General features: G+C 40.3%; 2 protein-coding genes across 2 annotated transcripts in view; one reads left to right on the top strand and one right to left on the bottom strand.

The window, feature by feature from the left end:
* phldb1b (pleckstrin homology-like domain, family B, member 1b) overlaps nucleotides 1-21,641 on the top strand; it is a 61,529-nt gene extending 39,888 nt beyond the window's left edge. The window contains exons 10-24 of the mRNA XM_025055219.1: nucleotides 1,632-1,760; nucleotides 3,340-3,495; nucleotides 3,653-3,763; nucleotides 4,488-4,577; nucleotides 5,724-5,858; nucleotides 7,672-7,833; nucleotides 8,294-8,434; nucleotides 9,084-9,200; nucleotides 9,301-9,403; nucleotides 12,182-12,524; nucleotides 14,560-14,650; nucleotides 15,498-15,644; nucleotides 15,847-16,066; nucleotides 18,013-18,098; nucleotides 19,011-21,641. Coding sequence (XP_024910987.1) covers nucleotides 1,632-1,760; nucleotides 3,340-3,495; nucleotides 3,653-3,763; nucleotides 4,488-4,577; nucleotides 5,724-5,858; nucleotides 7,672-7,833; nucleotides 8,294-8,434; nucleotides 9,084-9,200; nucleotides 9,301-9,403; nucleotides 12,182-12,524; nucleotides 14,560-14,650; nucleotides 15,498-15,644; nucleotides 15,847-16,066; nucleotides 18,013-18,098; nucleotides 19,011-19,151 — 2,172 coding nt within the window. The 3' untranslated portion in view covers nucleotides 19,152-21,641. The remainder of the gene's footprint in view (nucleotides 1-1,631; nucleotides 1,761-3,339; nucleotides 3,496-3,652; nucleotides 3,764-4,487; nucleotides 4,578-5,723; nucleotides 5,859-7,671; nucleotides 7,834-8,293; nucleotides 8,435-9,083; nucleotides 9,201-9,300; nucleotides 9,404-12,181; nucleotides 12,525-14,559; nucleotides 14,651-15,497; nucleotides 15,645-15,846; nucleotides 16,067-18,012; nucleotides 18,099-19,010) is intronic.
* A 127-nt stretch (nucleotides 21,642-21,768) lies between these two features.
* LOC103377775 (alpha-2-macroglobulin) overlaps nucleotides 21,769-24,173 on the bottom strand; it is a 28,716-nt gene continuing 26,311 nt past the window's right edge. The window contains exons 31-35 of the mRNA XM_008308719.3: nucleotides 23,520-23,610; nucleotides 23,005-23,073; nucleotides 22,624-22,729; nucleotides 22,378-22,419; nucleotides 21,769-22,281 (exon numbers count right to left, since the gene is read on the bottom strand). Coding sequence (XP_008306941.2) covers nucleotides 22,259-22,281; nucleotides 22,378-22,419; nucleotides 22,624-22,729; nucleotides 23,005-23,073; nucleotides 23,520-23,610 — 331 coding nt within the window. The 3' untranslated portion in view covers nucleotides 21,769-22,258. The remainder of the gene's footprint in view (nucleotides 22,282-22,377; nucleotides 22,420-22,623; nucleotides 22,730-23,004; nucleotides 23,074-23,519; nucleotides 23,611-24,173) is intronic.

Below are 24,173 nucleotides of genomic sequence, written 5' to 3'. Positions count from 1 at the left end.
TTTTAGTTTTAGTTAGTTGACACCAAAGGAAAGAAAAAGTCTCCCAGAAGAAGTGAAGGACTTGCTTGAGGTGTTTAAATGTTACACCACCCTGAATTTGTGCGTCACAGCTATGAGTCCATGCAAAAAAAAAAAATCCACATTTTTGTTGGTTCCTTGGACAAGGTTAAATTGACATGAACAAAAGGGTCACATACAGAACTTGGCTGTTCTTCCTGGCATGTTTTCAACACAGCCGTTTGTTCGTTACTAATCATTTTTCTCCTCCTCCTCCTCCTCCTCTGGGCTAACTAACTGACATCACTTAACTTTTACCTAATGCTGTCTCTGCTTCTTCGGCGCTCCAGTTCACTGTTGTGCTCAGCTTCTTCAGCACTGTCAGCATGACAGAGCCCTGTAGGCCAGGATCACCTGGTGGCTGTGTGGACACTGTAGTCTTTGTCTCTGTAGTGCATGAGAGGTTTTCCAGTAGCTGATACAGTAGGTGAACCGATCAGCATGTCCTCGGCGGTGGTTTAAGAGATTTCCTTTTTGTTTCATTCCCTTCTATCCGACACGTCTTTACTATTGTTTGTTTGAAAATGTTTTTCACTCTGGGTGTTTCATGTGTATTCTGCAAGAGAATGCCTTCTACAAGCACACACACCTGAGAACATGAGCAGCATCATGTGAGATGACACTGCACAGTGCTTGTTAAATAACCTTTAAATGTAAATAAAAGGAGTTTTTTCTTTTTCCTTTGAGTGACGGAAAATCATGAGGAAGAAAACAGGAATAATGACATTGTGTGGTTGTTTTTATTTATCTCAAAACTCATTTTGAGGAACCACATGATTCAGGCAAAATAGTTGGCAAAGTAAAAACAAAAAACAGGAGTGAAATTTTGACGCTCTTAAGGATTGACATCTTATTAAACGACTCTTTTCTTCCATCTTGATTCTGTCACAATTCAAAGGTTCTTGGTTCTCTTTTAACTGTTTGGATGCTTTTAGACCGTAAGAAAAACCAAAGTTGATGTTTTCTGTCTTTTGAGGAGTTAACACTTTTTACTTCAGTCAGTTCTGAATGACCTTGTTTTTTTCCATCTAAACACAAACACCAAAGACAAGAGGTGAAATCTTTCGCCTTCTTTGATCGGCCTCAGCCAATAACAGCAAAGTTGGCAGAGTCTGAAACTAGAGCGAGACCCATGAGATTTAATGTTGCTGGACTTTTGTAGATGTAGATGTTACAGAACTGAATTCACTGTTAGGAAGAATTCTGACATTTCATTCACTCTGGGTGTAACAAACAGAACAGTGGCTGCATGTTGGACTGTAGCTCATATATGACAGTGACATGTTGAAGTTGGAACTGCTATAAAATCTAAAGAGTTGAATTGACAGCTCAGTACTGTCTTGTTGTGCCGAGCCAAGGTGACAAATGAACGTATCTTTGCTTGTTCCCTGCCAAGGTGACAAATGAACGTATCTTTGGCTAACACCCTGCAGCTTCTTTGTATTTTGTTTTTTGTTTTTTTAATTTGCATGGTGTGGATTTTGAGAAGTGTGTTTCTTTCTCTCTCTACCTCTCTTTTTCTTTTCCCTCACCCCCATCCATCCTGCGTGTGTGTGTGTGTCGTGTCTTTCTAGGAGAGGGCTAATGTTGAGGCTGAGCGCCGGGCCCTGCAGAGCCTACAGGAGGGCTACGCTGAGCTCGAGAACCAGCTTCATAATTGTCCCGAGTCTCTGCGGGAACAGTTGCAGGAACAGCTGAAAAGGGTGGGTCAGCAGTCCAGAATGAGCCTCCCGGCCACACCCTCAACTGCCCAATTAGTCGCCACCCCCCCACCCCCCCATTTTAAACTGATAAACATGAATCTTTGAATCGTCACCGAACACACCTCTCGTAGCTTAAACGTAAACTCCCAGCCTCCTAGCTGCTGTTAGCTGTGGAGTCAAAGGTATGGTCTCCATATGGATGGATTATTACTTAAGGTGGACTGACGGTGTTGTGGCTCAGTGGCTAAAATATTTCAAGACATCATTCTATTTGTTCAGTTCGTTCAGTTCACTTCACACATATTTATCTTCACACATTTCACAGAATCACAACACAAACTTCTCCTCAACCCTCTTTCTATTTCATCATTTCTATGACCATGCATGTGTGATGCCCACACACTCACACTCACAGACAGGTGTAAATGAACACACAGTGGCACCAACCTCACCCCTAGCACGGGACCAACACACACACACACACAGAGAAACAGAAGTCGGTGCTGCTGCCACAGGCCGCAGTAATCCCTCTGTCCCTTCCTCCTTCTCTCCCTCGTCTTCCTCCTCCTCCTCGGCAGCACCTACGTGCTACCAGGCCCTTCAGGTCAACAAAAGTGGCCCATGAGGTCACGTCAGCTGCTAGCGATGCATTGTGGTAAAATGTGACCATGTGACTTAACCCTCACCCCCCTTAGCACTGCACTGCACTGCATGCCCCGATCTGATGTGCATCACCTCTTTGATTTGCCATGGCTCACATAATTATTATAATAACTCCTGACTAATCAATTAACATAGACGCTGACTAGATCCATTGTTTGTCTTTTCTTCACTCTCATCCTGTGACTTGTTTGGTTTACAGTCAGAATATGAAACTTTTTTATTACCTGCGAGGGACTTTAAAAAGGTGAACAAAATCTCTTGTTATCAGAAAATGGTAGACTTGATTTGTCAGCTCACGTCTCTGTTGAAATTATGTTTAAAATGTGGCTTTAGTTTAAATAATCTTTTTAAGCCCAGCCAGGACTTAAGGCAGCTGAGTCAATACATTAAACATATTATATTATCACTAATGTAAATGTGATAGTATAATCTGTGAAAAGTCATCCACAGCATGAAAAGTCTTACTGTAGTTTCATGACTGAAACATTCATTTCATTCATTCATTTTAAACAGAAGTTTAAGAAATATTTGAATGTTTTAGGAAAGGGTTTTTTGGACAGAACCATATTGTTAACATTAAACTGGCTAAAGGTGGAGAGGAATATAAGTCAGATTTAAATCAAAGTGGAAATGTTTGTGTGTATGGCTCCTTCTGTGCTGGCTCCTTCATATTCTGTGGTGTATGCAGTGACCACAGAGCTGTGCTGCAGTGCAGAAGCATGGGTTTCATGGCTGTCTGCTTGACTTGAGCACGAACCAGGGCCGTGCCCTGAAACGATGGTTTTATTTACTGGCTTTTCTAGTAGCAGATTTGCTGGTCTGGTTATGGTGGTTGGCTTGAAAATGAGTAAAGTGAACAATCGATTCTCTGTATGTGATGTAATTTCTGACAATATTCCCCCGGGGCCTCCATCAGGACGGAGAGGCGCTGGAAGCAGGAACCAAAAAGTTTGAGGATCTGGAATTTCAGCAGCTGGAGCGGGAGAGCAGCCTGGAGGAGGAGAGGGAAACCATGAGTCAGCAGTTGGTCCAGGAGAGAGGCGAGTACCACGGCAGCGTGGCTAAGAGGAAGGTGAGGAAACATAGGCTTTTAGCAGTAAGAGATGAAGCTTTAAAAGGGAAAATAATAACCTAAGGCAGTTAATTTATTTTTTTTATTTCTGAGTTTGACTTGGTAAAGTTATTTATTCCAAATTTCTGTTTCTTTTTTTTTTTTTTCCATTACTCAGGAGAAAGTGTCTGCTCTGGAGAACCAGGCCAATCAGCTCAGCCTCCAGGCTTCACAGGAGTGTGAGCGTCTGGCCAAAGACAGAACTCTTACTCTGCAAATGCTCCAGAAGGTACACATCAGTGTTAAACTAACCACAGGTGGATTTAGAACACATGCAGGCTTACGTTAGACTGAGATTCTGATACAGAATAAATACATTTAAAAACAAAAAACAGGGTTCATATTGAATAGTCAAATTGTGTCTCTTGGTTTTTATACAGCTACACCTTTATTTTTATGAAATACAGCAGTAGTTATTACAATAATAGACAGCTTTACCAACTTACTACAATAAACCAAACACATCAATTTACTGCCAGTGGAAAATTCAAGTTCATCTCTGGGTTTTGGCTAACCAAGACAACACTAAAATGGCAGAAAGCTCTGCAAACAAAAGCCAAGCATGAGTTTTCCACCTTTTAGATACTTGACTAAAGTGTTTAATTTCTTTAGTGTTACCACTTTCCATTACTGTACATTAACGCTTCACCAACTGTGTTTGTCCAGTTCTGTACACATTAAATTATCTGGCGCCAGACGTTGAGCAACAGTGGAGGCAGCCAACAGAAGCAGTGTTTATTCTGCCAAAGGTTTTTGTTTGTTTAAAGGATCTCAATAAAGCCAAACACAGAGGATGGTGGTGAATAATAACTGAACTCATGTCTCAATCATCTTAAGATATACATATATGAAACATGTTTGAAAATACAGAAAAAAAAACTCAGATTATTGTAGAGATTTTTGAGAGATGTATTGAGCTGATGGAACAATGTTTTTTTTTATTCATATTTCAGGAAAAGGAGAGATTGGTGGCCCTCGAGAAGAGATACAACAACCTGACAGGAGGGAAGAGCTTTCCCAAGTCCTCCACCGCCATGAGAGAGGTGAGAGAAGAAGCTCAGTGTGTGGGAAGTGAAACAAAGTGTTCAGTCATGTTCACTGCTATGACCCTGAGGAACCAGCAGAGCTTTGATGACTCACAGCTGATTCTCACCATGTTTTTATCCTGTAGTGCTGTACTGATACGTTGGATATCACACACACACACACACAGTGTGGTGTCGTACTGTTCTAATGAATGCTGATGAAAACTTTACTCTCAAAATCTTAGTGAGAGTCTTAGTGAGAGTAACTTCGTGCCGATCACCGTATGCTCTGTACATTTAGCAGCATATTAAAGAGCAGCGACCTCACCAGTTCACAGAAACCACACGCTGTGCCTTTTCATTTTACAGTGGATCATAGAAGACCTCAGCTAATCGTGAAAACAGCACGTGTTACCACGTATTAAACCCCCTGTTTGTAATTTGTGGCCAGTGGCTTAAAGGAAAACTCTAATGGACCGCCCTTTTATCCACTGTTAAACTGCTTCCCTTTTTTTTTTAGATATAAAAAATATTTGAGAGTCAATGATCAGGAAACTCATGTGCGGAAGATCCTCCAGACACGCTCATCTGACTTCTGGTTTCAACTCAGTGAAAAACTGCTGCAAAAATCACAACTTTACCGTATGCTAAAAAATAAAAATGCACATGCTTTTTTTTTTTGGAAAGCTTTTAAAAGTCTGTTTAAATGAACTGAAGTCAGATGACTGATAAAGCATGTAGTGTTTTTATGTCTTAGCTCAGTGGTTCCCAAATTTGTTACTGCAGTGCCCCTAGTGGACAAGACTAATATTGAGCACTCCTACTTCACAGCTTTTGCTTCAAAACTCTACATAAAACATCATGATAAATATAGTGCTGTAAAGAGTGAACAAGAAAAAAGAACTTTTTTTTAACACTTCATGGCATTTTTCCACTGTGGCTCAATTAAAAAAAAATACTCAAGTTAAAATTAATTGGCCTTGCTGCTCCTCTCCTGCATTCCTCTACTTTGGGAACCACTGTCTTACAAATCTCCCCCTCTGTACTCCCTCTCTGACTAAATCAGGCAGCAGGGAAATCTGATTCACACACAAACTTGTACAGAGTCTCCTGTGGCCTTTCTCCAAGCACTGAACAAAAACGTATCCCTGACTGTTACAACAGGAAATGCTCCACATCAGCGAGGCTGACCTCCTGTTAAAAGATGTCCACTCCTCCAGACATTCCCTCTGTCCAGCCTCTCCTCCTTCCTTACATCCTTCCCCTTCCTGTCAGTTGTACCCCAGCAGCCACACAGAGGTAATCAGATCATCTGTCCCAGCATGAAGCCCTGAGTCCCGCTGCATTGTACACCTCAGCTCAGAGTCACTCATTCACCGTGACTGTCAGTGTCATGTGATGTAGTGTTGGGCTTCACATGGTTCCGTATGTTGTACAGTAACAGTCAGTCGAGTCTTTGCTGAGTCCAGTGATTTAGTGGAAATGACGCTGTGCTCACAATAAAACAAGGTGCTTTTGTAACAGTTGTTTTTTGATATAAAAGACAACAACAAACTTTTTTTCCCTCACTAACTACATCATTGGTTGATGTTGTCTGTGTTGCACGTGTGTCTCTCTTTTTTTTTCTCTCTATCGATAACACTATAGTTTTTGGACTTCAAATACTGACAACACAGCAACCAGACACTGGGTTCAAGTTGGTTGCCCAGGGACACATTGGCATGTAGACAAAAACTTGTCACAATAACAACATATACTATTATGATATTGTTGGAAAACAAACATGTGTCACAATCATGGACTCAGCTGTTGTCGCTTTTTGGTGAGACATGTATGTCTGTGTGTGGGGGGGTTCTGTCTATTTGAATGTACTGGTGTTACCACCTCAGTAGTACTTTGTCCTCACCGATTCTCATCCTGTCTTGACTGTTGTGGGCTGCTAGCCTCAGGAGTATTTGAAGCTGTCGGACGTGTATAAGATGTACGGCGGCGTCAGTCCTGCTTCCCGCGGCCGCTCTTTTTCCATTGATGCAGCGTTAGCGGGCACCAGCGAGGTACCATCACTTCCTGTCTGTTCCAATCCTCCCTGGTGTGTTTAAGTGTGAAACTCCTGTTAGTGACTCCTCATCCCTCTGTTTCCATGTGGTGCTGCTCCCTCTGCTGGCGTGCAGTGAACCACTGGCGTGTGTTGCCCTTGTTTTCCACTCACTGACTCCGCAGCTGTGAGACTGTCCTGTTTGTAATTAATCCCTGTGGTTGGACAATTGTGGCTAACTAAGATGTATTTATTCATCATCAAAATTATTTAATCTGTGGTTTTGTGTTTATTTAAATGAAAAATAATAAAATATTTTATATATATTTTTATATATAACATACTCATACTTTAGGGATTTGGTCATAAAAACTATTGTAATTTAGTCTGTTTTTTTTAAATGATAATATTAAAAAACATATGATTTTGAAATAGATTATAATTATTAATTTAAGATTTTATTTATTTGTTTTTTTTTAGAGTTTTTACATCTGTCAGTTGTCACTGTTGACCAAATCCAGTTAAGTGGTGGATCTGTACTGATCATCAGTCTGTCTGTCAGCTGACATCAGCCAATCAGCTTGAAGATGACATTAACTGATGTCAATCTGAGAAGTGTGTTATTAAAAGTATTCTCATTAAATAAATTAAATAATTTGAGGATATTGGTATACACTATAACTTTTGTCGTTAATGTTTTTAATACCTGACCTCTGTGACACAAAGGTCATGTGTGATATGAGACTAACCATGTGACGGCTCTGAGACCTAACAGTGTGTTGGTGTGACGTATAAATGTTCATCACAGGATGTTGATGGACAACTGACCCAGGTTTTTTGTAGAAATCAAAACACTCCGGCTGATGCTGAATGTCGACCATGTTGTGTGTCCTTTTTGTGAGTGTGTGAGTGTGTCTTTAATCCAGTTGATGTTTCTGTTTTTGCCTTCTTTCTTCACACCTTCATGATACGGCAGCGCTCCTTCCTGACTGTTTCCCACCGTGTCCTGCCTCGCTGATGTAACTTTTTCCTTAACGCTCCTCTCCTTTCCATGTTTGTGTGTGTGTGTGTGTGAAGGAATATGTGACAGTGGGCCAGCTAAATCAGATGTATGGGATGCCTAAAGTGGAGTCGTCCCCTACCTCCCCGCTTCGCCAGCCCCCGCACGCTGGAGCAGTAGACCCCGCCTTCTCCTGCCTTCCCTCTCCTCATGGCTCCTCCCTCTCTCTCTCTGTGGAGGTGTGTGTTGTCCTTTCCCGGTTCCCTCCTGCTTTGATATCCCTGTGTTTCCTGTTTACATTATGTGATGATGATTGACTTTTCTATGAAGAGCCTGGTTGTCTCCAGGTTCTACTGTTGTTTGCTCTGTGCTTCATTGATTAAATGTGATTGATATTTACATGATCAACTCCCTATTTTCAACAAAAATACCTTCAACCATAGGAATGTCAGAAAAGGAACAAAGAAAATGTTTTCTGAAATAATCAGTTGATGAGAAAAAGCCTCATCTTCTCATAAACAGACTCATAGATCAGTCTGTTTACTAAGGATTACAGAAATACTACTCATTATTTTGACAAAAATATACGCTATTTCTTTCTGCAGCTCTTAGAGTTTAGTCGAACCATATTTTCTGTCTTTGGATTCCTTCTAATCAGTTTTTCCTTCTTTCCGTCTCCTGTCATGCTGCTCCTCTCAGTCTGAAGGCAACAGGCCTCAGCGATCCAAGTTAGATTTAGAACAGTGGTATCGGGAGCTGATGGCTGAGTCCAGTCAGCTCAGTTGTGCTCCTCCTCCTCTGCCGGCCAAGTCTCTGTCAGGCCGCAGGCCTGTGCTGCAGGTAGACGGCCTACTTTCTTCATTCTCTTTGCTTTTTTTTTTTCTTCTGCTCTCGTCTTTGTACCTGTGTGTTTTAATGACTGGTGTCTCTGTGATCGTGCTTGTGGCGTGCCTTGTTGTGTAATTTGTATTTTTATTGCTGTGAAAGTTCACCTTTTTTTTAGGTTTTTGTCTAAATGGACAATTTCTTCCCGTCACAAAGATTCACATTTTTTCTTCCCTCATTCGAGAAAATCATTTAACCAAGAAAAAAAGTTTATCATTTTTATATCTGCATTGTATTCTAAAGTAATAGGTTCTGCCATGTATTGACTTTCTAACCCATTAAAGCTCTAGAAATCTCAGTAGAAGTGACAGCAACCCTGAAAAGTCTGAATGGTTCAGACTATTCAGTGTCTTGTCCATAAGGATTTTTTATAGTCAGTAGTTTTATTGAAGTGATTTTAACTAAAAATTATTGCTTCTGTTTTGGTTTGTGCTGTGTGTGTGTGTGTTTGCGTGTGAACTGACATGTAAATTCCAAATGAATTCCAGGTTTTTACAACCGGTCCTTGATGGATTTATTTGTATTGATGACCTCATTGTGATACTGATGATTCAACATGTACAGTTTTTGTCTTAATATCTTTGTTCTATGTGCGTCCTCTCAGGTGTTCCGCTCCAAAGTGGACTGTGACCCAGGAAGTCCAGTTCACCAGCCCAGGTCTGGCTCTGCGTCACCCCTGCACCACGGAGCAGCGACGCTGGGACGCAACGCGTGCTCCAAGGTAGACTGTCCAAACCAATTGTCAAGTCTTGAACTCTGGCCAAAGATTTTGTTTAACAACACTTTTTTTTTACTATCGTTTGCTCCCTGTGGCCCAGCAGAGCCCCCTACTGGTGGCCAACAGCACAGGCAGCTTACCCAGGAACCTGGCTGCGACGCTGCAGGACATAGAGACCAAGAGACAGCTGGCTCTGCAGCAGAAAGGTGAGTGACCTGGACTTTATCAGAGCTCTGTCTGTGGAAGAATCTCTTCCCACTGTTCTGTTTGAACAACTGAATGTCACAAGGCTACGCAGAGACTCTGACATCTTGGTTTAACCACGGGTCACAACCAACGTTTTTGGGCAAATCTTTGAAATAACACAGCCTCTTTACGCCAACATATTTTAGACCTAAGCAGGTAGTGTTTTGTTTTTTTAAATGGACCTTAGTTTACTGGTTAAAGTTCCTTGTGCTTGTATCCTTGCTAACAGCCAACATCTGTGATTGAAGCTCAGAGCCATCAGCTCAGACTAAACGCCAGAACTTAAATGCCACCAGACTTACGAGGTAGGCCTTTGTTAAGAGGCCAAAGTCTGTCTTCCTTTATGTCCCAGCTGGTGGACGTCTTCACACAGATGTTTCTGACCTCTCTGTGTTCTGCGCTCGGTGGATTTAACGCAGCAGTCGTCTGAAAGTTAGACCCAGAAGATCTGTGACAAACAGTTTTATTTATATGTCATAAATAAAACATTCAGCTTCAAGTGTTTAACCTAAAAACATGATAAAAAAAACCCCCCAAAAACACCGACATCAGTGACAGCAGCTGTTTATAAGAGTGAAGAGAGCGCTTTCATCATGGTAGACGTGAAACAAACATGAGTTAGATATTCAGGAGACGATAGTGCCTCCAGCCGTGCACAAGCATATTCTCATTAACTTGTTAGTGTTGCGTATGGTTAAGTGTTAGCCCTGCTCTCCTCCACTGAGCCGTTTGTGTGTGTGTATGTATGTGTATGTGTGTGTGTGTACGTGTGCGACATTAGTGAGCGTCACAGCTGTTTGACTAAATGGATCAGAGCAAAGCCGTCTGCCGCTTTAGCGCCGCTCGCTGCCACCCACGCCTGCTGGGTTTGGAAATGGGAGCTGGTCACACTTGTCGGCGCCGGTAGTTTATTCTCTCCTCACGTCTGTCTGTGTGTTTGTGTGTCTGTCCATGTGTCTTTGTGAATCCGTCTCCTCCCGTGCCGTTGCACCACAGAGCCCCAGACCTCCAGACAGAACACCATAGAGGGAAGCTCAGCAGGTAGCTGGATCACAGAGTCCACCGGTGGATCGTTCCTCACCTTTACCTTGTTTTTCCTAAGCGGGTTCTCCACCTCTGTTTGCCTCCTCCATCTGCTGTCTCTTCATACCTCACACTCAGCGTCTGAAATTAACCACTGGCCTCTGCTGCTGGAGTGACCTGTACTGTAGAAAAATATTATTCAGGTTCAATTTTATTAAAACAAATTCTAACTTATTGACAATATGATATCAGTACATTGTAAAGGCTATATTTTCTAAAAAAAAAAAAAAAAACTTTCATACTACAAGAGGACTAAGGTTAACTGTGCGTAATTATTTGTTATTGAAGGGACTGTTCACATGCAGCATCTTTTCCATGAGAACAACATGTAAAAACACAAATGTCAAAACTGTTGACTTTATTCATCTTCTTCCACTTAATCCTTTTTCAGGGAGGCATATGTATATATAAACACATGGAGACAAAAAACTCTTGACACCTTCACACATATAGTTATGGTCAGTTAAGAGTGGATACTTAATCCTTTTTCAGGGAGGCATATATACAGTATATATATATATATAGACACATGGAAACAAAACACTTTTGACACCTTCACACACATAATTATGGTCAGTTAAGAGTGGACATTTAACCTAAGTTCAATATTTTGAGACGGAGGGAGGAAACCAGAGTAACCAGAAAAAACTGACTGGGAAAAATCCATAAAGAGAGAATGTGAAGGCGAGGGAGGAGGGGCGGGAGGTGAGTTTGTAAATTAAATACATCACTTTGTTTCTGCTGGTTGCAGCAGATTCACAGTCCTCTCACCTGCTCCATCAGATATTAATGTAAACCAAAAATGTGAGTTTTAAAAAGAAATTACATCTTATTTGCATATACGACCCCAGAAGTGTCTAGAAATATTTTGACCCTCCAACAAATACGGTTGGTGACCCCTGTGAATTTAAACCGTCTACTCAGGTGATTTAGACGCTGCCTGTCAACAGACCCTTTTCTGACAAAGGTGCTGTTCATAACGATCTGATTCTTAGTGACTGTTAATTTCAGATTCTGTCTCCAATAACCTACACCCCTCCCCTTCCCTCTCCTTCCCTCCCCTCTCTTCTCATCTTCACGTTTTTTGTCTCCGTCTCTGGTGTGTCATTAACTCTTCTTCTCCAAGAAGATTTCTTTTCATCTTCTTCTTTTATCTGCAGCATTGAATGCTCTTTCTTGTTTCATCAATTTTCTATAAACTGTGCAGCTACTGGAAAATAAAACTTGCATGTCCAGCGTTGGGGTTTTCACCAACCATAGCATTTCTGTCCAGATGTTTCTGCCCAGTATCAGGTCTACACTGCAGCATGGATGTGAAAGGTCGACAGTGGGATAAACACCTTTGTTTTAACTTTCACTCCAATGTTGTGGTGGGTTTTTTCAATTATCAATTATCTTGGAGTTTGTGATTCTGAGAGAGCACATACACACGTATGTGTGTTGCATGGGGTCTGTGGACTGGTGCTGGTTGTGTTTTCAGTGGATCTTCAGAGTTAGAAGCTTGGGGCAACTTGAAAGCTGGTTTGATAGTCTAACGGAAACACTTGTAACCGTGCTGATGGGTTGACGCTTTGCTCGCTGGCTCTTAGCTTGGTCGCTCATTCAGATTTAACTCCAAATCGCTGACACGCTTTACCCATAACTCCTCCCTGCAGGTCATCAGGTGATCGAAGAGCAGCGCCGTCGCTTGGCAGAACTCAAGCAGCGTGCGGCGGCAGAGGCTCAGTGTCAGTGGGAGGCGCTGCACGGCTCTCAGACGCAACTGATGAACATGTCGTCCTCATCGCCCTCGTACACTTCTGTCAAGGCCTACAGCCCCACGCTGGGTCACAGCTCCGCAGCGCACCCACCCATGGTCCACCACTCCATCCTGCACCACCAACCGCAGTCAGCAGGAGAGCAGCCGTACGACACGCTGAGCCTGGAGAGTTCAGACAGCATGGACACCAGTGTGTCCACAGGGAACAACTCGGCCTGCTCACCAGATAACATGTCCAGGTATGACAGAGGACGACGCTTGTTGACATCACTGACTGATCACGGCTCCAGTGGTTTTTAATTAAAATGCAGAAAAAGCATCAAACAAACAGTAAAAACAGTGCAGAAAAAGCATCAAACAGTAAAAACAACAACTGTCAAATAAAGTACTTGTAGTTTAGAATAGTTAATGATCAGTGGATTATTATTAGATTAGTATTTCTGTATAGTATCACATCTAATAACAATTAATTTAGCCTTATAAATTTACCAATAAAATACCAGATATAAGTGGTGAAAGCCCAAATCGTACAAGACAGAATCCTTTGTTTGTCTGACGTCACCTCTACTAAAGTACTTTCTAAATCTGTGTATTGCCCCACATATCAAACACTGGCACCCCCACAGCATACTTTTATTTAAGAGTATCACCAGCTGTCCTTCTCTAATCTTTAATCACATTTTAACATCGTCTCAAGTTGTAAAAAGTGTGTTTTGCCAAAAGCAAAGCGAAGCTTTCAGAAATGTAACAAACACAGAGCGCACTGATACAGATTTTGTTCACGCTGAAACGGATATAAACATTTAATGTTTATATCCCTTTGGAATAATTATCAGTACGACGAGTACACGCTGGATAAATATGGCAACCTGGACATAAGTGTACCACTGCTTGAATGATAACAAGCCTCCAGGCACTAGGTGGCAGCAACTCATACAGTGGTTTGTACAGATAAAAATATACATGTTATCAGGCTTTCAAAAGTATTTCAATTCGTTGGGGTGTGCGTCAAGGGGGGGTGCAAAACACATCTGTCCCTAAGGGGGGGTTAGTGGGGGTGTGCGTCAGGGGGCGGGGGGTGAAAACACATCTGTCCCTAAGGGGGGGTTGATGGAAAATAACCGAGAGCCACTGTTTTAATTCAATAACTTTTCTAATATTTAAACGTAAAGGTTGCATTGACATTAAACCCTGTTTCACCAGTGGGACAGGTTAAATTTGGCTTAAACAAAGAGTTCTCGCGTCGCCCTCCACAGGACGTCTCACTTCTGACCATCTGTCAGCGACAGTGACTCCATCATCACAGCGGGCTCTCAGCTGCACTCGCACTTCACTTCACATTCACCGTCCTCACGAGGCTCATTCACAGAAACACTTAGTGAAATGACTTTTTACTGTCGTCGATATGACGTTAATAGGTTTTGTTCATTAATGAACTATTGCACCGTGATGACATGAACACAGTGGAAGTTCTTCCCTTGGTTTCACTTGGCCTTTTTTAAATTATTAGTTCAGATAAATGTTTTTCCCTGATCCATGTTTGACTGTTTTAGTTAAATATGGTTCTGACTAATAAATGTTTTTCCCTGATCCACTGTTTTAGTTAAATATGGTTCTGACTGTAAAGTAAACAATAGCCTGTCGTCAATGATTCAAAAAGTTGCGTTATACCTAAAAAAATAAATATTCACAGCATCAGAGCGACGGGCTGCGATTTTAAAAATCTACAACCGTACATCGAGAATTAGAGACGTGAGTAAACACCTGAGACATTTGTTGTGCTGGTAAAAGGAGATGGACAGGATATGTCTATATTTCATCAGATTTTCACACAAAAGCATTAATTTTTCAAACCGTTTACCTGCTTGAAGCACTCACCCACTGCAGCCAGACTCGCTCTCTGGGCTCCAGCTCTGAAAGCAAACAAACAGACAGACGATTTGATCCAATCAGTGTCAGCCGTACACACACAGGTCTGAGCGCCGTTGTATAATTAAACAATACTGCGTGGTGCGTGGTGAAGGGAAGTTTTTTGTTCATAACTTTACGTGTCTGTCTTTTCTCTGCATCAAATTGACAGCGTCTGAAATCAAGTTTTTATCGCTTTTTCTCCTCAGGAACTAGTCTCATTATATAGTCATTTTTGTTTTTTACATACCTTAGTTTTTAAAAAAAGAGTAAAATATTACATAAGTAAAATATTATTATATAAAATATGGTCCAAAAACGATATATTGATCCTGTTTAATGATCGTTGCTCTGTGTTGATTCCAGTGTGGGAGCAGCCGAGTCGCTCAAACTAGAAGAGATGGAGAAGATGCTGAAGGAGGCGCAGCTGGAGAAAGCCAGACTTATTGAATCCAGGGTAAGGACCCTCTCCTCCCTGGGAGTGTTGGGAATCCATGCGGAGTGACTAATGGCAGCACATTCCATCTTCCTGTCAATAATTATTTTTAACTAAAGGCTGGTGACAGCAGCTCCATCTTCTTTTCATCAACATGCCGCAGCTAATAAAGATGAGATGATCAACGTAATGGTCTTCTCTGCAAACTAGTTCCCACATTTTATGTTGTGTTTCCTCCATAGAGTCAGTCAGTGAGAGAGATTTGAACCAGCGTCAGTTTTATTATTTAGACCTGTAATGTTTAAGGCTGTGGTTTTTTGTCATTAAACATTAATAAAATTAACCTTTAAAATTAGATAAATAAGTATAATTGTTTTATCCACTGGTCCTAAATCTGAATTCTCTTAAAAACATTAAGCAGCAGTGAGTCTGTGTTTAATCACATATATATACTATATATATTTATATATGTTTATATATATATTATGTATTTTTTTAATCAAAAGATACTTGGTAATAAACTCACTTTCAAATATAAAAAATCTTCTTTAAAAGTAAATGTTTAGCTGTATTTATCTAATGTATTGACAATAGGCAGATTAATATGGCCTGCTCTACACACACACCTAATGATGGAGTATTAAACTGCACCAGAGAATAACCCTCATCTGCATATTTTGTTACATTTATATATAATTTTGCCTGAAATTCACATGACAATAAGCATCTTGTTCAAAACCCACCAGAGTTGCAGCTTCACAGTGGACGACAGCCTGAGTCTGTGTGTGGTTTATGCAATGAGGATGTGTGCACTTGAGGCATTCAGCACATCAAAAATAAAATGTTTAATGAAAACCTTCTCCCCAAGGAGCGTGAGAGCCTGGCTCGTCGCCAGATGCTGGAGGAGGAGAGGAGGAGACGGGAGGAGGCGGAGAAGAGGCTGCAGGATGAAGCCTACCATCGACAGCAGCTGGTGGAGAAAGAAGTCAAGATGAGGGCCAAAAACTTCTCTCAGGTCAGTGAAAATGAGTCTGCAGGACAAAAGGGAACAAAACAGCGCCACCTAATGGCTAGATTTATGGGTGACTGTCTTTAACGTAAGGGGAAAATCTAGACAAAAACACTGCAGGTTTGTAGATCAGAATTTTAAATACTCAAATACTTGATGGACTTATTGATGAATACTACATTCTACTCTGTTCTGTGGTGGACGCCAGGCTCGGCCCATGACTCGCTACCTCCCCATCAGAAAAGAGGAGTTTGACCTCCGCTCTCACATCGAGTCCTCAGGCCACAGCGTGGACACCTGTTACCACGTCATCCTCACAGAGAAGATGTGCAAGGGCTACCTGGTCAAGATGGGAGGGAAGATCAAGTCCTGGAAGAAACGCTGGTTCGTCTTTGACCGCCTCAAAAGGACGCTCTCCTACTACGTTGGTGAGAAGAAGCTGTCGCTTTTGTGTTTTTGTAGTTTGTCATTTGTTAATAAGTTTCATCCATCTGTTTCTCCTGCATCTGAGCAGTCAAGGTGATCCTTTAACAGGATTGATGGAGTTGGCAGATGATTCAGCCTGGAAGATTATTTTTACTTCCTTTAAATGAGTCATTCTGAAAAGACAGAGTGACTTTATTTTTTTAATCAAAAGAATACATATAAAAGTGGAAATATAAAGCACTCAGATATTGGGCCACAGCACAAACCCATGGTGTGAGTTGGTCTAAAATGTTTCCCAAACATTTTACACGATGTTCCACCTCTAAGTCATGGATTCAAAGTTTCTTAAACATTAATTTTCTTCCCCTGATTTGAACTCCTTTTCTTCATTTTATTAATATTTTGCCAGACATATATTTGCCACATATCACTAGAGGGAGCCCAAGTACCGCCAGTGGCGTGCAAACCATAGGTTGAGAACCTTTAATTGAAATCTGTCTATCCTTTAGGCACATTCTACGTAAGAACAATTTCACTTCAGGCCTATTTGAGTTCAGACCTTAGAAATAAGGAAATTGACATTTTTATTATTGTTTTTTTTAACTTTTAGGATTCAGTTATCAATATATTTTTATTGCAAATATTATGGACTATAGTGAGGAGTTGGACACTTCCATCTACAGTTTTGTAATTTTTTAATGAAAAGCCAAAGCCCTTAAATTGAAAGTGTGATGATGGTAGTGAAGTATTGCCGTCTTCTCTGTGATATTAAGTCATCCACTTAAACTGTGGAGCTGGTTGGAGGATGTTGTACTTTTAGTTTACATTTAGTTTTTCCTCATCTCATCAGCAGCAGCCGACTCAAGGGAAAACATTATAGAAGCGCCTGGTGGAAATGTGACAAACAACATTAGGAATGGTCACCCTGAGCTGAAACTGTCTTTTTTTTATTTACATTTCACTGTGTGTGAAATGCTGCAACCACACAGGAGTATCTGTGCGAGCCTGTGTCTGCCGTACCCTGAGCAGGTACAGGATGTAGCTCACACTCAGCCATGCGTGTCATTGATCTCGGCTCCTCCAGCTCTGGGACACTTGTTTGCCCGGGAACCTTTGAAGTCCTCAAAAAGGTTCTGCTTTAAGCTACTTAAAGCGTAGCTTGTTGAAAGTGATGCAGGGCGCAGAGGTGCTCTGAGATGACTTTAACACCTAGTTAACATGCTCAGAGTGTTGCGCTCTCTGAGGACACTGAGTGAGATGCATCACTTACCCTTGTCTCTTGACCTTGGGAAGTCAAAGCCTCTAAAGCAGCCGAGCTCAAACGTCACGAGCGCCGCTAATTCACCTTAATTAGCTGCACCAAGCGGAGTTTTTGGACTAATTTGGATGCGGCGGAATGAGATGCAAATGCAGGGGTTATTTGAATGTTAAAGAGGTCATTAGCAGATAACAGCTGTGCGTTCGGAGCGAGGCGTTGTTCCTCGAAATGAAGAAAACAAAGCTGTGCGTTTCTACCTACTACTCTTAAGTTGGCTTGTGGAGTGTTTGCGCCTGGAGGTAGAAAGGGCTGCTGAGTTCCCCACCGGTTCCTGACTGCAGTTCTGCAGAGGCTGATGAAACAAACTGCAATGATGTACCACAGCAGCGTAAGAATGCAGACAAGTCTGAAAATACAATGAGAGCTCCGCTGGTTTAAAAAAAACAGGGGGAAAAGTGCTGTGCTTGTCTTTCTTCATCCATCATCACCAAAAGGCAAATTGGTCATGATCAAAGTTTGATTCCTGAGCTCTTTTTTTTTTTAATTCACCATATCCTGTCATCTCGTTGTTGTCGTTCCAGATGACATGAGGTTGATGCGCTTTGTATTTCCCCACCAGTACAAAGTCTGCATTTGTCAATTTTTATTTTCATCTCTGACCAGAGCCTTGTTTATTCTCCTTCCCTGCAGACAAACACGAGACCAAACTGAAGGGTGTGATTTACTTCCAGGCGATAGAAGAGGTTTATTACGATCACCTCCGCAGTGCCACAAAGGTAGGATTGTGAAAAACAAAAACACTTTTCCTCACTTATTAATCTTTATTTAAAAATGTTGTTGTGCACATCCAACCCCTTCTGTCCATGCTTAGTAAAGTTTAGTAAAATATGACCAGTGTGTCTGTAACCGTGCTCTCTGAAACTCCACTGAAGCCCGGTGTCCACACTGTGGTCAGGTCATCAGAGAACGCAGCCTCAGGAAGTATGTAGAAATGTGCAGAAACTACACTGCATTCATGTTTGCTGCCAAAATTTCTCTTCCAGAATTTTTGTATGCGATCCCCAGTGTGAAGCTAAAAAAGAAAATGAATTATGACCTGAGTAAAATATCGCTAATTATATATATTTTTTCATTTAAACTAACTTAGGACATACTATAAACTCCACAACAGAAACAGCTGGTACACTTGAATGTTTTTGTACTTTTTTTTGTACTCAAACCTGTTTTTTATAAATATATTTTTGTACTCAAACCTGTTTTTTATAAATCAAAATATCCAGAGGTTTTGTGGAGAGGCAGTCGTCTGTGAAATGCTTTGGTTGTTAACGAAAAAAAAAACAATTAATTGTATAAATTGAAAATAATTAATATAATGCTTCCAAAAAACTGAGTATGATCTTTCTTCAATTCCTTATTAAAGAGTATATCCGCTTCAACTAAACGTGATCCTACTGAATACATTTTGAGTAAACTGTTAACTTATATTTCATTAGATATACTTTCTGTGACATTTTTCTTTGGTGGAGCACTGTGGGTATTTTCTAATAGGTACAAAAACAGGTCTTTTAAAACTCTAATTTTTTGCAGCTTTAGGCAGAAAAATGAATTCACTTCATCAGATTTCCCATCACAAACACTGGACTTCATAGGTGTGTGTTGACAGTTTTATTCCACGTGTGTTTCCTCAGAGCCCCAACCCGTCGCTGACCTTCTGTGTGAAGACCCACGACCGTCTGTACTACATGGTGGCTCCGTCGGCAGAAGCCATGAGGATCTGGATGGACGTGATTGTCACAGGAGCAGAAGGATACACACAGTTCATGAACTAATGGACACGTGTGTGTGCGTGTGACAGGGACAGACTGGACCTCCGTCCTGTTTCCCACTCACTATGGACACATTTCCTACTCCTTTTTTTCTTTTAAAACTCACACTCACATTTTTTTACTCTGCAGGAACTCACCTTCATATTTTCTATGTCGTTCAGTTTGGATTCAAAAAGGGAGTCTTTGAAGGACATGCACACACACACACACACACACACACACACTCTTACACATGCTAATGTATATAAACCAAAATGTAAACCTTTTCAGAAGCCTTTCTATAGTGCCAAATGGAAACCTTGTAGTTAAACTTTTTGTATTATCTCTTGTTTTTTTTGTTTTTTTTGTTTTGTTTGTTTTTAACATATGGACACATTTGCCAAATGACATAATGCCAATGTTTGTTTTTTCTTTTGGAAGTGTTCCATCATGACGATGCTGAGTGTGGACAGACAGACTTTTACAGGACTCCAGGTAGGCTGTGATCATTTTAAGAAATGTCATTACAAATCCATGGAAGGGATAGGCGGCACATTCTCTCAGTCAGTGTGTGTTAGAGTGGAGATGACGAAAGACACTTCATCCTCTACATCCACAGTCATTTCCCACAGACTCAACTCTAAACTAAGTGCAGGGAATATTAGGATTCCGCTGCAGCAGCCTAGTCAAAGACGGCTCCTCGAATTAACAAGCTTTAGAATTTAACAGCTTTCATTCTGCCAGATTTATAATGTTAAACCAGATTGAAAGTCATTTCAAATGGCCGATGTGTTCCTTAGTCTTAGTTTCTACTTCACTGTTGAACCATATATGGTTTTAAAGAAAATAAAAATGATTAACTTATTTATACCAACCAACAGTTATATTGTGCTGTGCAGTGTATGACTGCCACCTACTGTAGCCTAGATTATTCCTTACTCTTGCAAAACACGGTTCAAAAAGAGAGAAAATAGGGACAGAGGGCAGAGTCTCTGCCAAGTCACAACAGAATAGGCTTCTTGTGTATTTTTTTTTAAACCTGCATAAACTCATAAGTCTCTTTTTATGAGCAAAACGCATCCATTAACATGTGAAAAAGTCAGTTCTAGCATCATCGTCAAGAATATTGAGAGTAATTTAGTCGTTAACTAAAGTACTGGTCAGATCCAGTTCTGTCAAACCTCAGTCCACTCACTGCGTCTGAGTGATGTCATCATGTTGACGCACTAAACTGACAAGTGAGAATTCGCAAACAAAGCTTGACTGTTCACCAATTAGCCTTTGACTCTGTGTGGATGATGTGACCACCTTGCAGATCATTAGCCTGCAGCTACAGGTAGAGGGCACTGCAGAGACTAGACAGGATCAACACTTGAACTAATGGAAATCAAAAGTGTGCCTTGAGTCCCTGTCAATACAGCCTTGAGTTAGAAAAAGCTGCAGTCTGAGCTCCAGTGCAGTCTGTGAAGACTTTAGCACTTTAGGTTCACGAGCTAACTCTCAGGACGTCACCAACACCAGAGGCCCACACCAGGATCAGTTTGTCCACTTACATGGACCACTTGAGCTCAGTTAGGGAAAGTCTAGGTTGCTTATTTATTTTAACATTAACATTGACGCCCCTTCAGCAGAGAGTTACCCTGATCGCCGACCAAATATCCAGCTAATATCTAGCTAATCAAGCTAAGATCCCAGATCAGAGCTGATGTCACCCTTAGGCTAGTTATTTTTTGTGCTATAGAAATTTAATTATTACAACAAAACACTGTCGTTATAGTTGCGGTTTTAGCTTCAGTAAACGTGCCCTAAGCAATTAGCATATTCTGGTTCTGCTCTCCAAACTATAGAACATTCAGGAATACAACTGTCAACTATAGAGAAACAGTAAAAATAAATATAACGTTGCTTTTTTTTAAAAAACAGAGAGCGAAAAAAGCTAGTCTAAAAACTTTACATTTTGTTTTGAATGACAATGAAATTGATTTAAATGGCACCAAAAACACTTAGAGCCTTCTGTCAAGGCTGAGCTAAGCTAATCCTGCTAACCTCTCCCACCATCTTTTTTTAACCTAGGTTTTAACTGACAAACTGTTTTATATATTTTTATAGTACCATTACCCAGCAGTTTAGAAAAATGTAGTTAAGGGACATAAAAACATATTTGACCTTGGGTCAACCAAAATTTTTCTTTAGCCGCCATATTTAAACTCCATGCGCAGTGATAAAGTCGTTAACTTTAAAAATTTAAATCTGACTTCCCGTCGAGAGCAGAGATCTGCATGCAGGGTGAGAGAAAAAGAAAATCTTTAGTGGAACCGTTGTGTCCTTTAACGTGTCGGTACAGTGATGATAAGTTATGATTGTGGTGCCTGAGGTATTGAGTTATAAAAGAAAAAAAAAGAAAAGAAAAATGAATACCTTAATATATTCTGTCCTGCCTTGTCTTTTTAAACATATGCAAACCAAACTTTTCAACCAGGACAAGGCGGTGAAATCCTGTCTGTAGATGATAAATATACTGTTGTTATACATGTTGAAGAGAAAGGAAAAGTAAATATAAAGTAGAGGAACGCCTGAATGAGAATAAACGATATTATGGAATGAAACAGTGTTGTATGAGAAGAAGTACAGTTTCTACTTATTTTTGAGAGTATTTTATTGTCAGTTACATTTTAAAATTTTATGGTAGTGTTGTATCCATCTATGTTTTTGTTTTTTGTTTTTTTTTGTTACTGGTACAGAATTACTCAGCTTGTACTCACCTGACGTGTATTTCTGTTTCATGAACACAAACATCTACTCGGACCATACTGTTATCGGTACCCTGTACTTCTTATGTGTCACTTTTTAGGTATGAATTAAAAGGATTTTTTGTCAAATCTATGAAATACAACGCTATTACAGTGTCATATGTTCAGGTTTTTTATTTTAATTTTACTCACTTCCAGTGTTAGAGAAAAACAAACCCACTGTCATAAACCTACTGGACCAGGAGGTTAAAAGGGAAACATCAACTCTAAAATTAGCTTTTGGGAAATAATTTCTATAAAAATGCTCAAAAACACAATTAAAAAAAACAAACATTAAAAACAGTGGAAAAATCTCAGTTTCTTTTCCTCTTCCAGATTTGCTCACAGCTGATTAACATTGTCATCTAGAGAGAAAAAAAAATTAATGTATGTATATATATGTGTATATAGCTATAAAGTCTGTGTAAAAGCTAGTGTATATAGTGTAATAGAGAACTTACTCTCTGCACAGGGGGAGTTGTATTCAGTCGTTGCTTCGTCACCTGTAAATAAAAGCAAAATTAAAGATATGTTTGTTACACTCCTAGACACTTAAAATATATATATATATATACATACACACATATGTGTGTGTATATATATATACACACACATATGTATATATATATATATATATACACATATACACACACACACGTATATATGTATTTATATATGTATATAGCATAAAACAGTGAGGTTCTTACTTGTCTGGTAATAATCATAGATCTTGACCACAGCAGGTTTCAGGTTCCTCACAGGTATGTTCTCCTCTAATGTCACACTGTGGATCATATTCTGGTTCTTCTTCAGCTGTAAACACATTGTTTATATATATATATGGATAGTTAGAGACAAAATATTTTACTTTGAAATTCAAAGGGGCCTTTTGTTATATTATCTACATATTTTTATTTTATTGTTTGTTTTTTATTATAATTTGAGTATTTATTTTTTAAGGGCTAGTACACATTTTTTTTACGTTATTTTTTTTCTTCCAGTGTTAACCGTTTATTCTAAGTGGACACTGAAAAACAAACAAACAAAAAAAAAACTGGATAGAGTCAAACACAAAGACACGTCCTTACCCCGTCTAAGTAGATGTTGATGTATCCTTCCTCCACATCCACACGTTTTATCGAGCGATCGTTTCGCATCTGTAGGAACGCCGATTGGGATTAGGACGTGTTTGAACTCACATAGAAAAAAACAGTTGTGAGTTGTGAGGACTTAACATAGTCATGATGCCTTCCCTACCCAATTAGTCCGCACCCTAACTCTTACCAAATCCAGACTCTAAATTAGAGTTCACCAACTATATCTGTCAGAGGACCACACGGGTATTTTCTCTGTGATCCTCGTAATTTTGCAATCCAGTCGCGAGCTCATTGGACTGTTCGGAGGGCCGAATTAGGCCCACAGGCCGCCAAAATAACCTCTAGGTTAGAGGGTCTAGGTGACCCACAGATCATCTAGACCCGAAGGACCTTACAAGGGTTAAAAGAACAGGTCCCCACAATAAAATATTTTACCAACAGAATGTTCAAGTATAGGTAGACATAGATTCCACACACACAGTCTTGTGTGTGACATCAGCACTGACCAGACCCAGGGAGCTCTTCTCCAGGATGTAACCAGACAACAACTTGATGTTGATGATCACCATGTTGGTTTCGTCTCTACTGCCCTGGTACCTACACACACACACACACACAGATACAGGGTCAGTGTGACTGTGAATGACTGTGATCATCATCTGTCCCGTCTGTTAACATTTGCCTGACATCAACCTCTGATCTTTTCGAGCTTCGCTCTCGTTGTCTCATCTGTTCTGATACGCTCTGACAGTCGCAGCAGTTTGTGCTTCAACAGCTCATTAAGTTTTAATGATGAAAACTACAGCAGAACAGTGCTTCTGATATAAAGGGATGGAAATGGAAAAAACAGTGTTTGCAACTGGAGAAGTAAAAGGACACTTGGCTTAACACATCATTCCCCTCAGGGGATGACGATGCTGAATCTGTTTTCCTTATTGTTGTTGTTTGAATCAGGAAATCATTCTCAATTCCTAATTTTTCTTCTTATACCTAAATATACTTTAAAAATGCACTGAAGGCTGCTACAGAATTGAATGCTTCTTGACAACATGCAGTTTTTTATTTAATTTTTTTTTCCGAAAAAATGTTTTTTGAAAAAATATTTTTTTTGAATATTCTTTAGAAAAAATAATTTTAGAATTTTTTTTTGGGTGATTTTT

Source organism: Cynoglossus semilaevis, chromosome 4, assembly GCF_000523025.1.
Source record: "Cynoglossus semilaevis isolate Cse_v1.0 chromosome 4, Cse_v1.0, whole genome shotgun sequence".
NCBI classification, from domain to species: domain Eukaryota; kingdom Metazoa; phylum Chordata; class Actinopteri; order Pleuronectiformes; family Cynoglossidae; genus Cynoglossus; species Cynoglossus semilaevis.
Note: the sequence above shows the minus strand (reverse complement) of the source record. Positions and strands in the feature narration are given on the sequence as shown.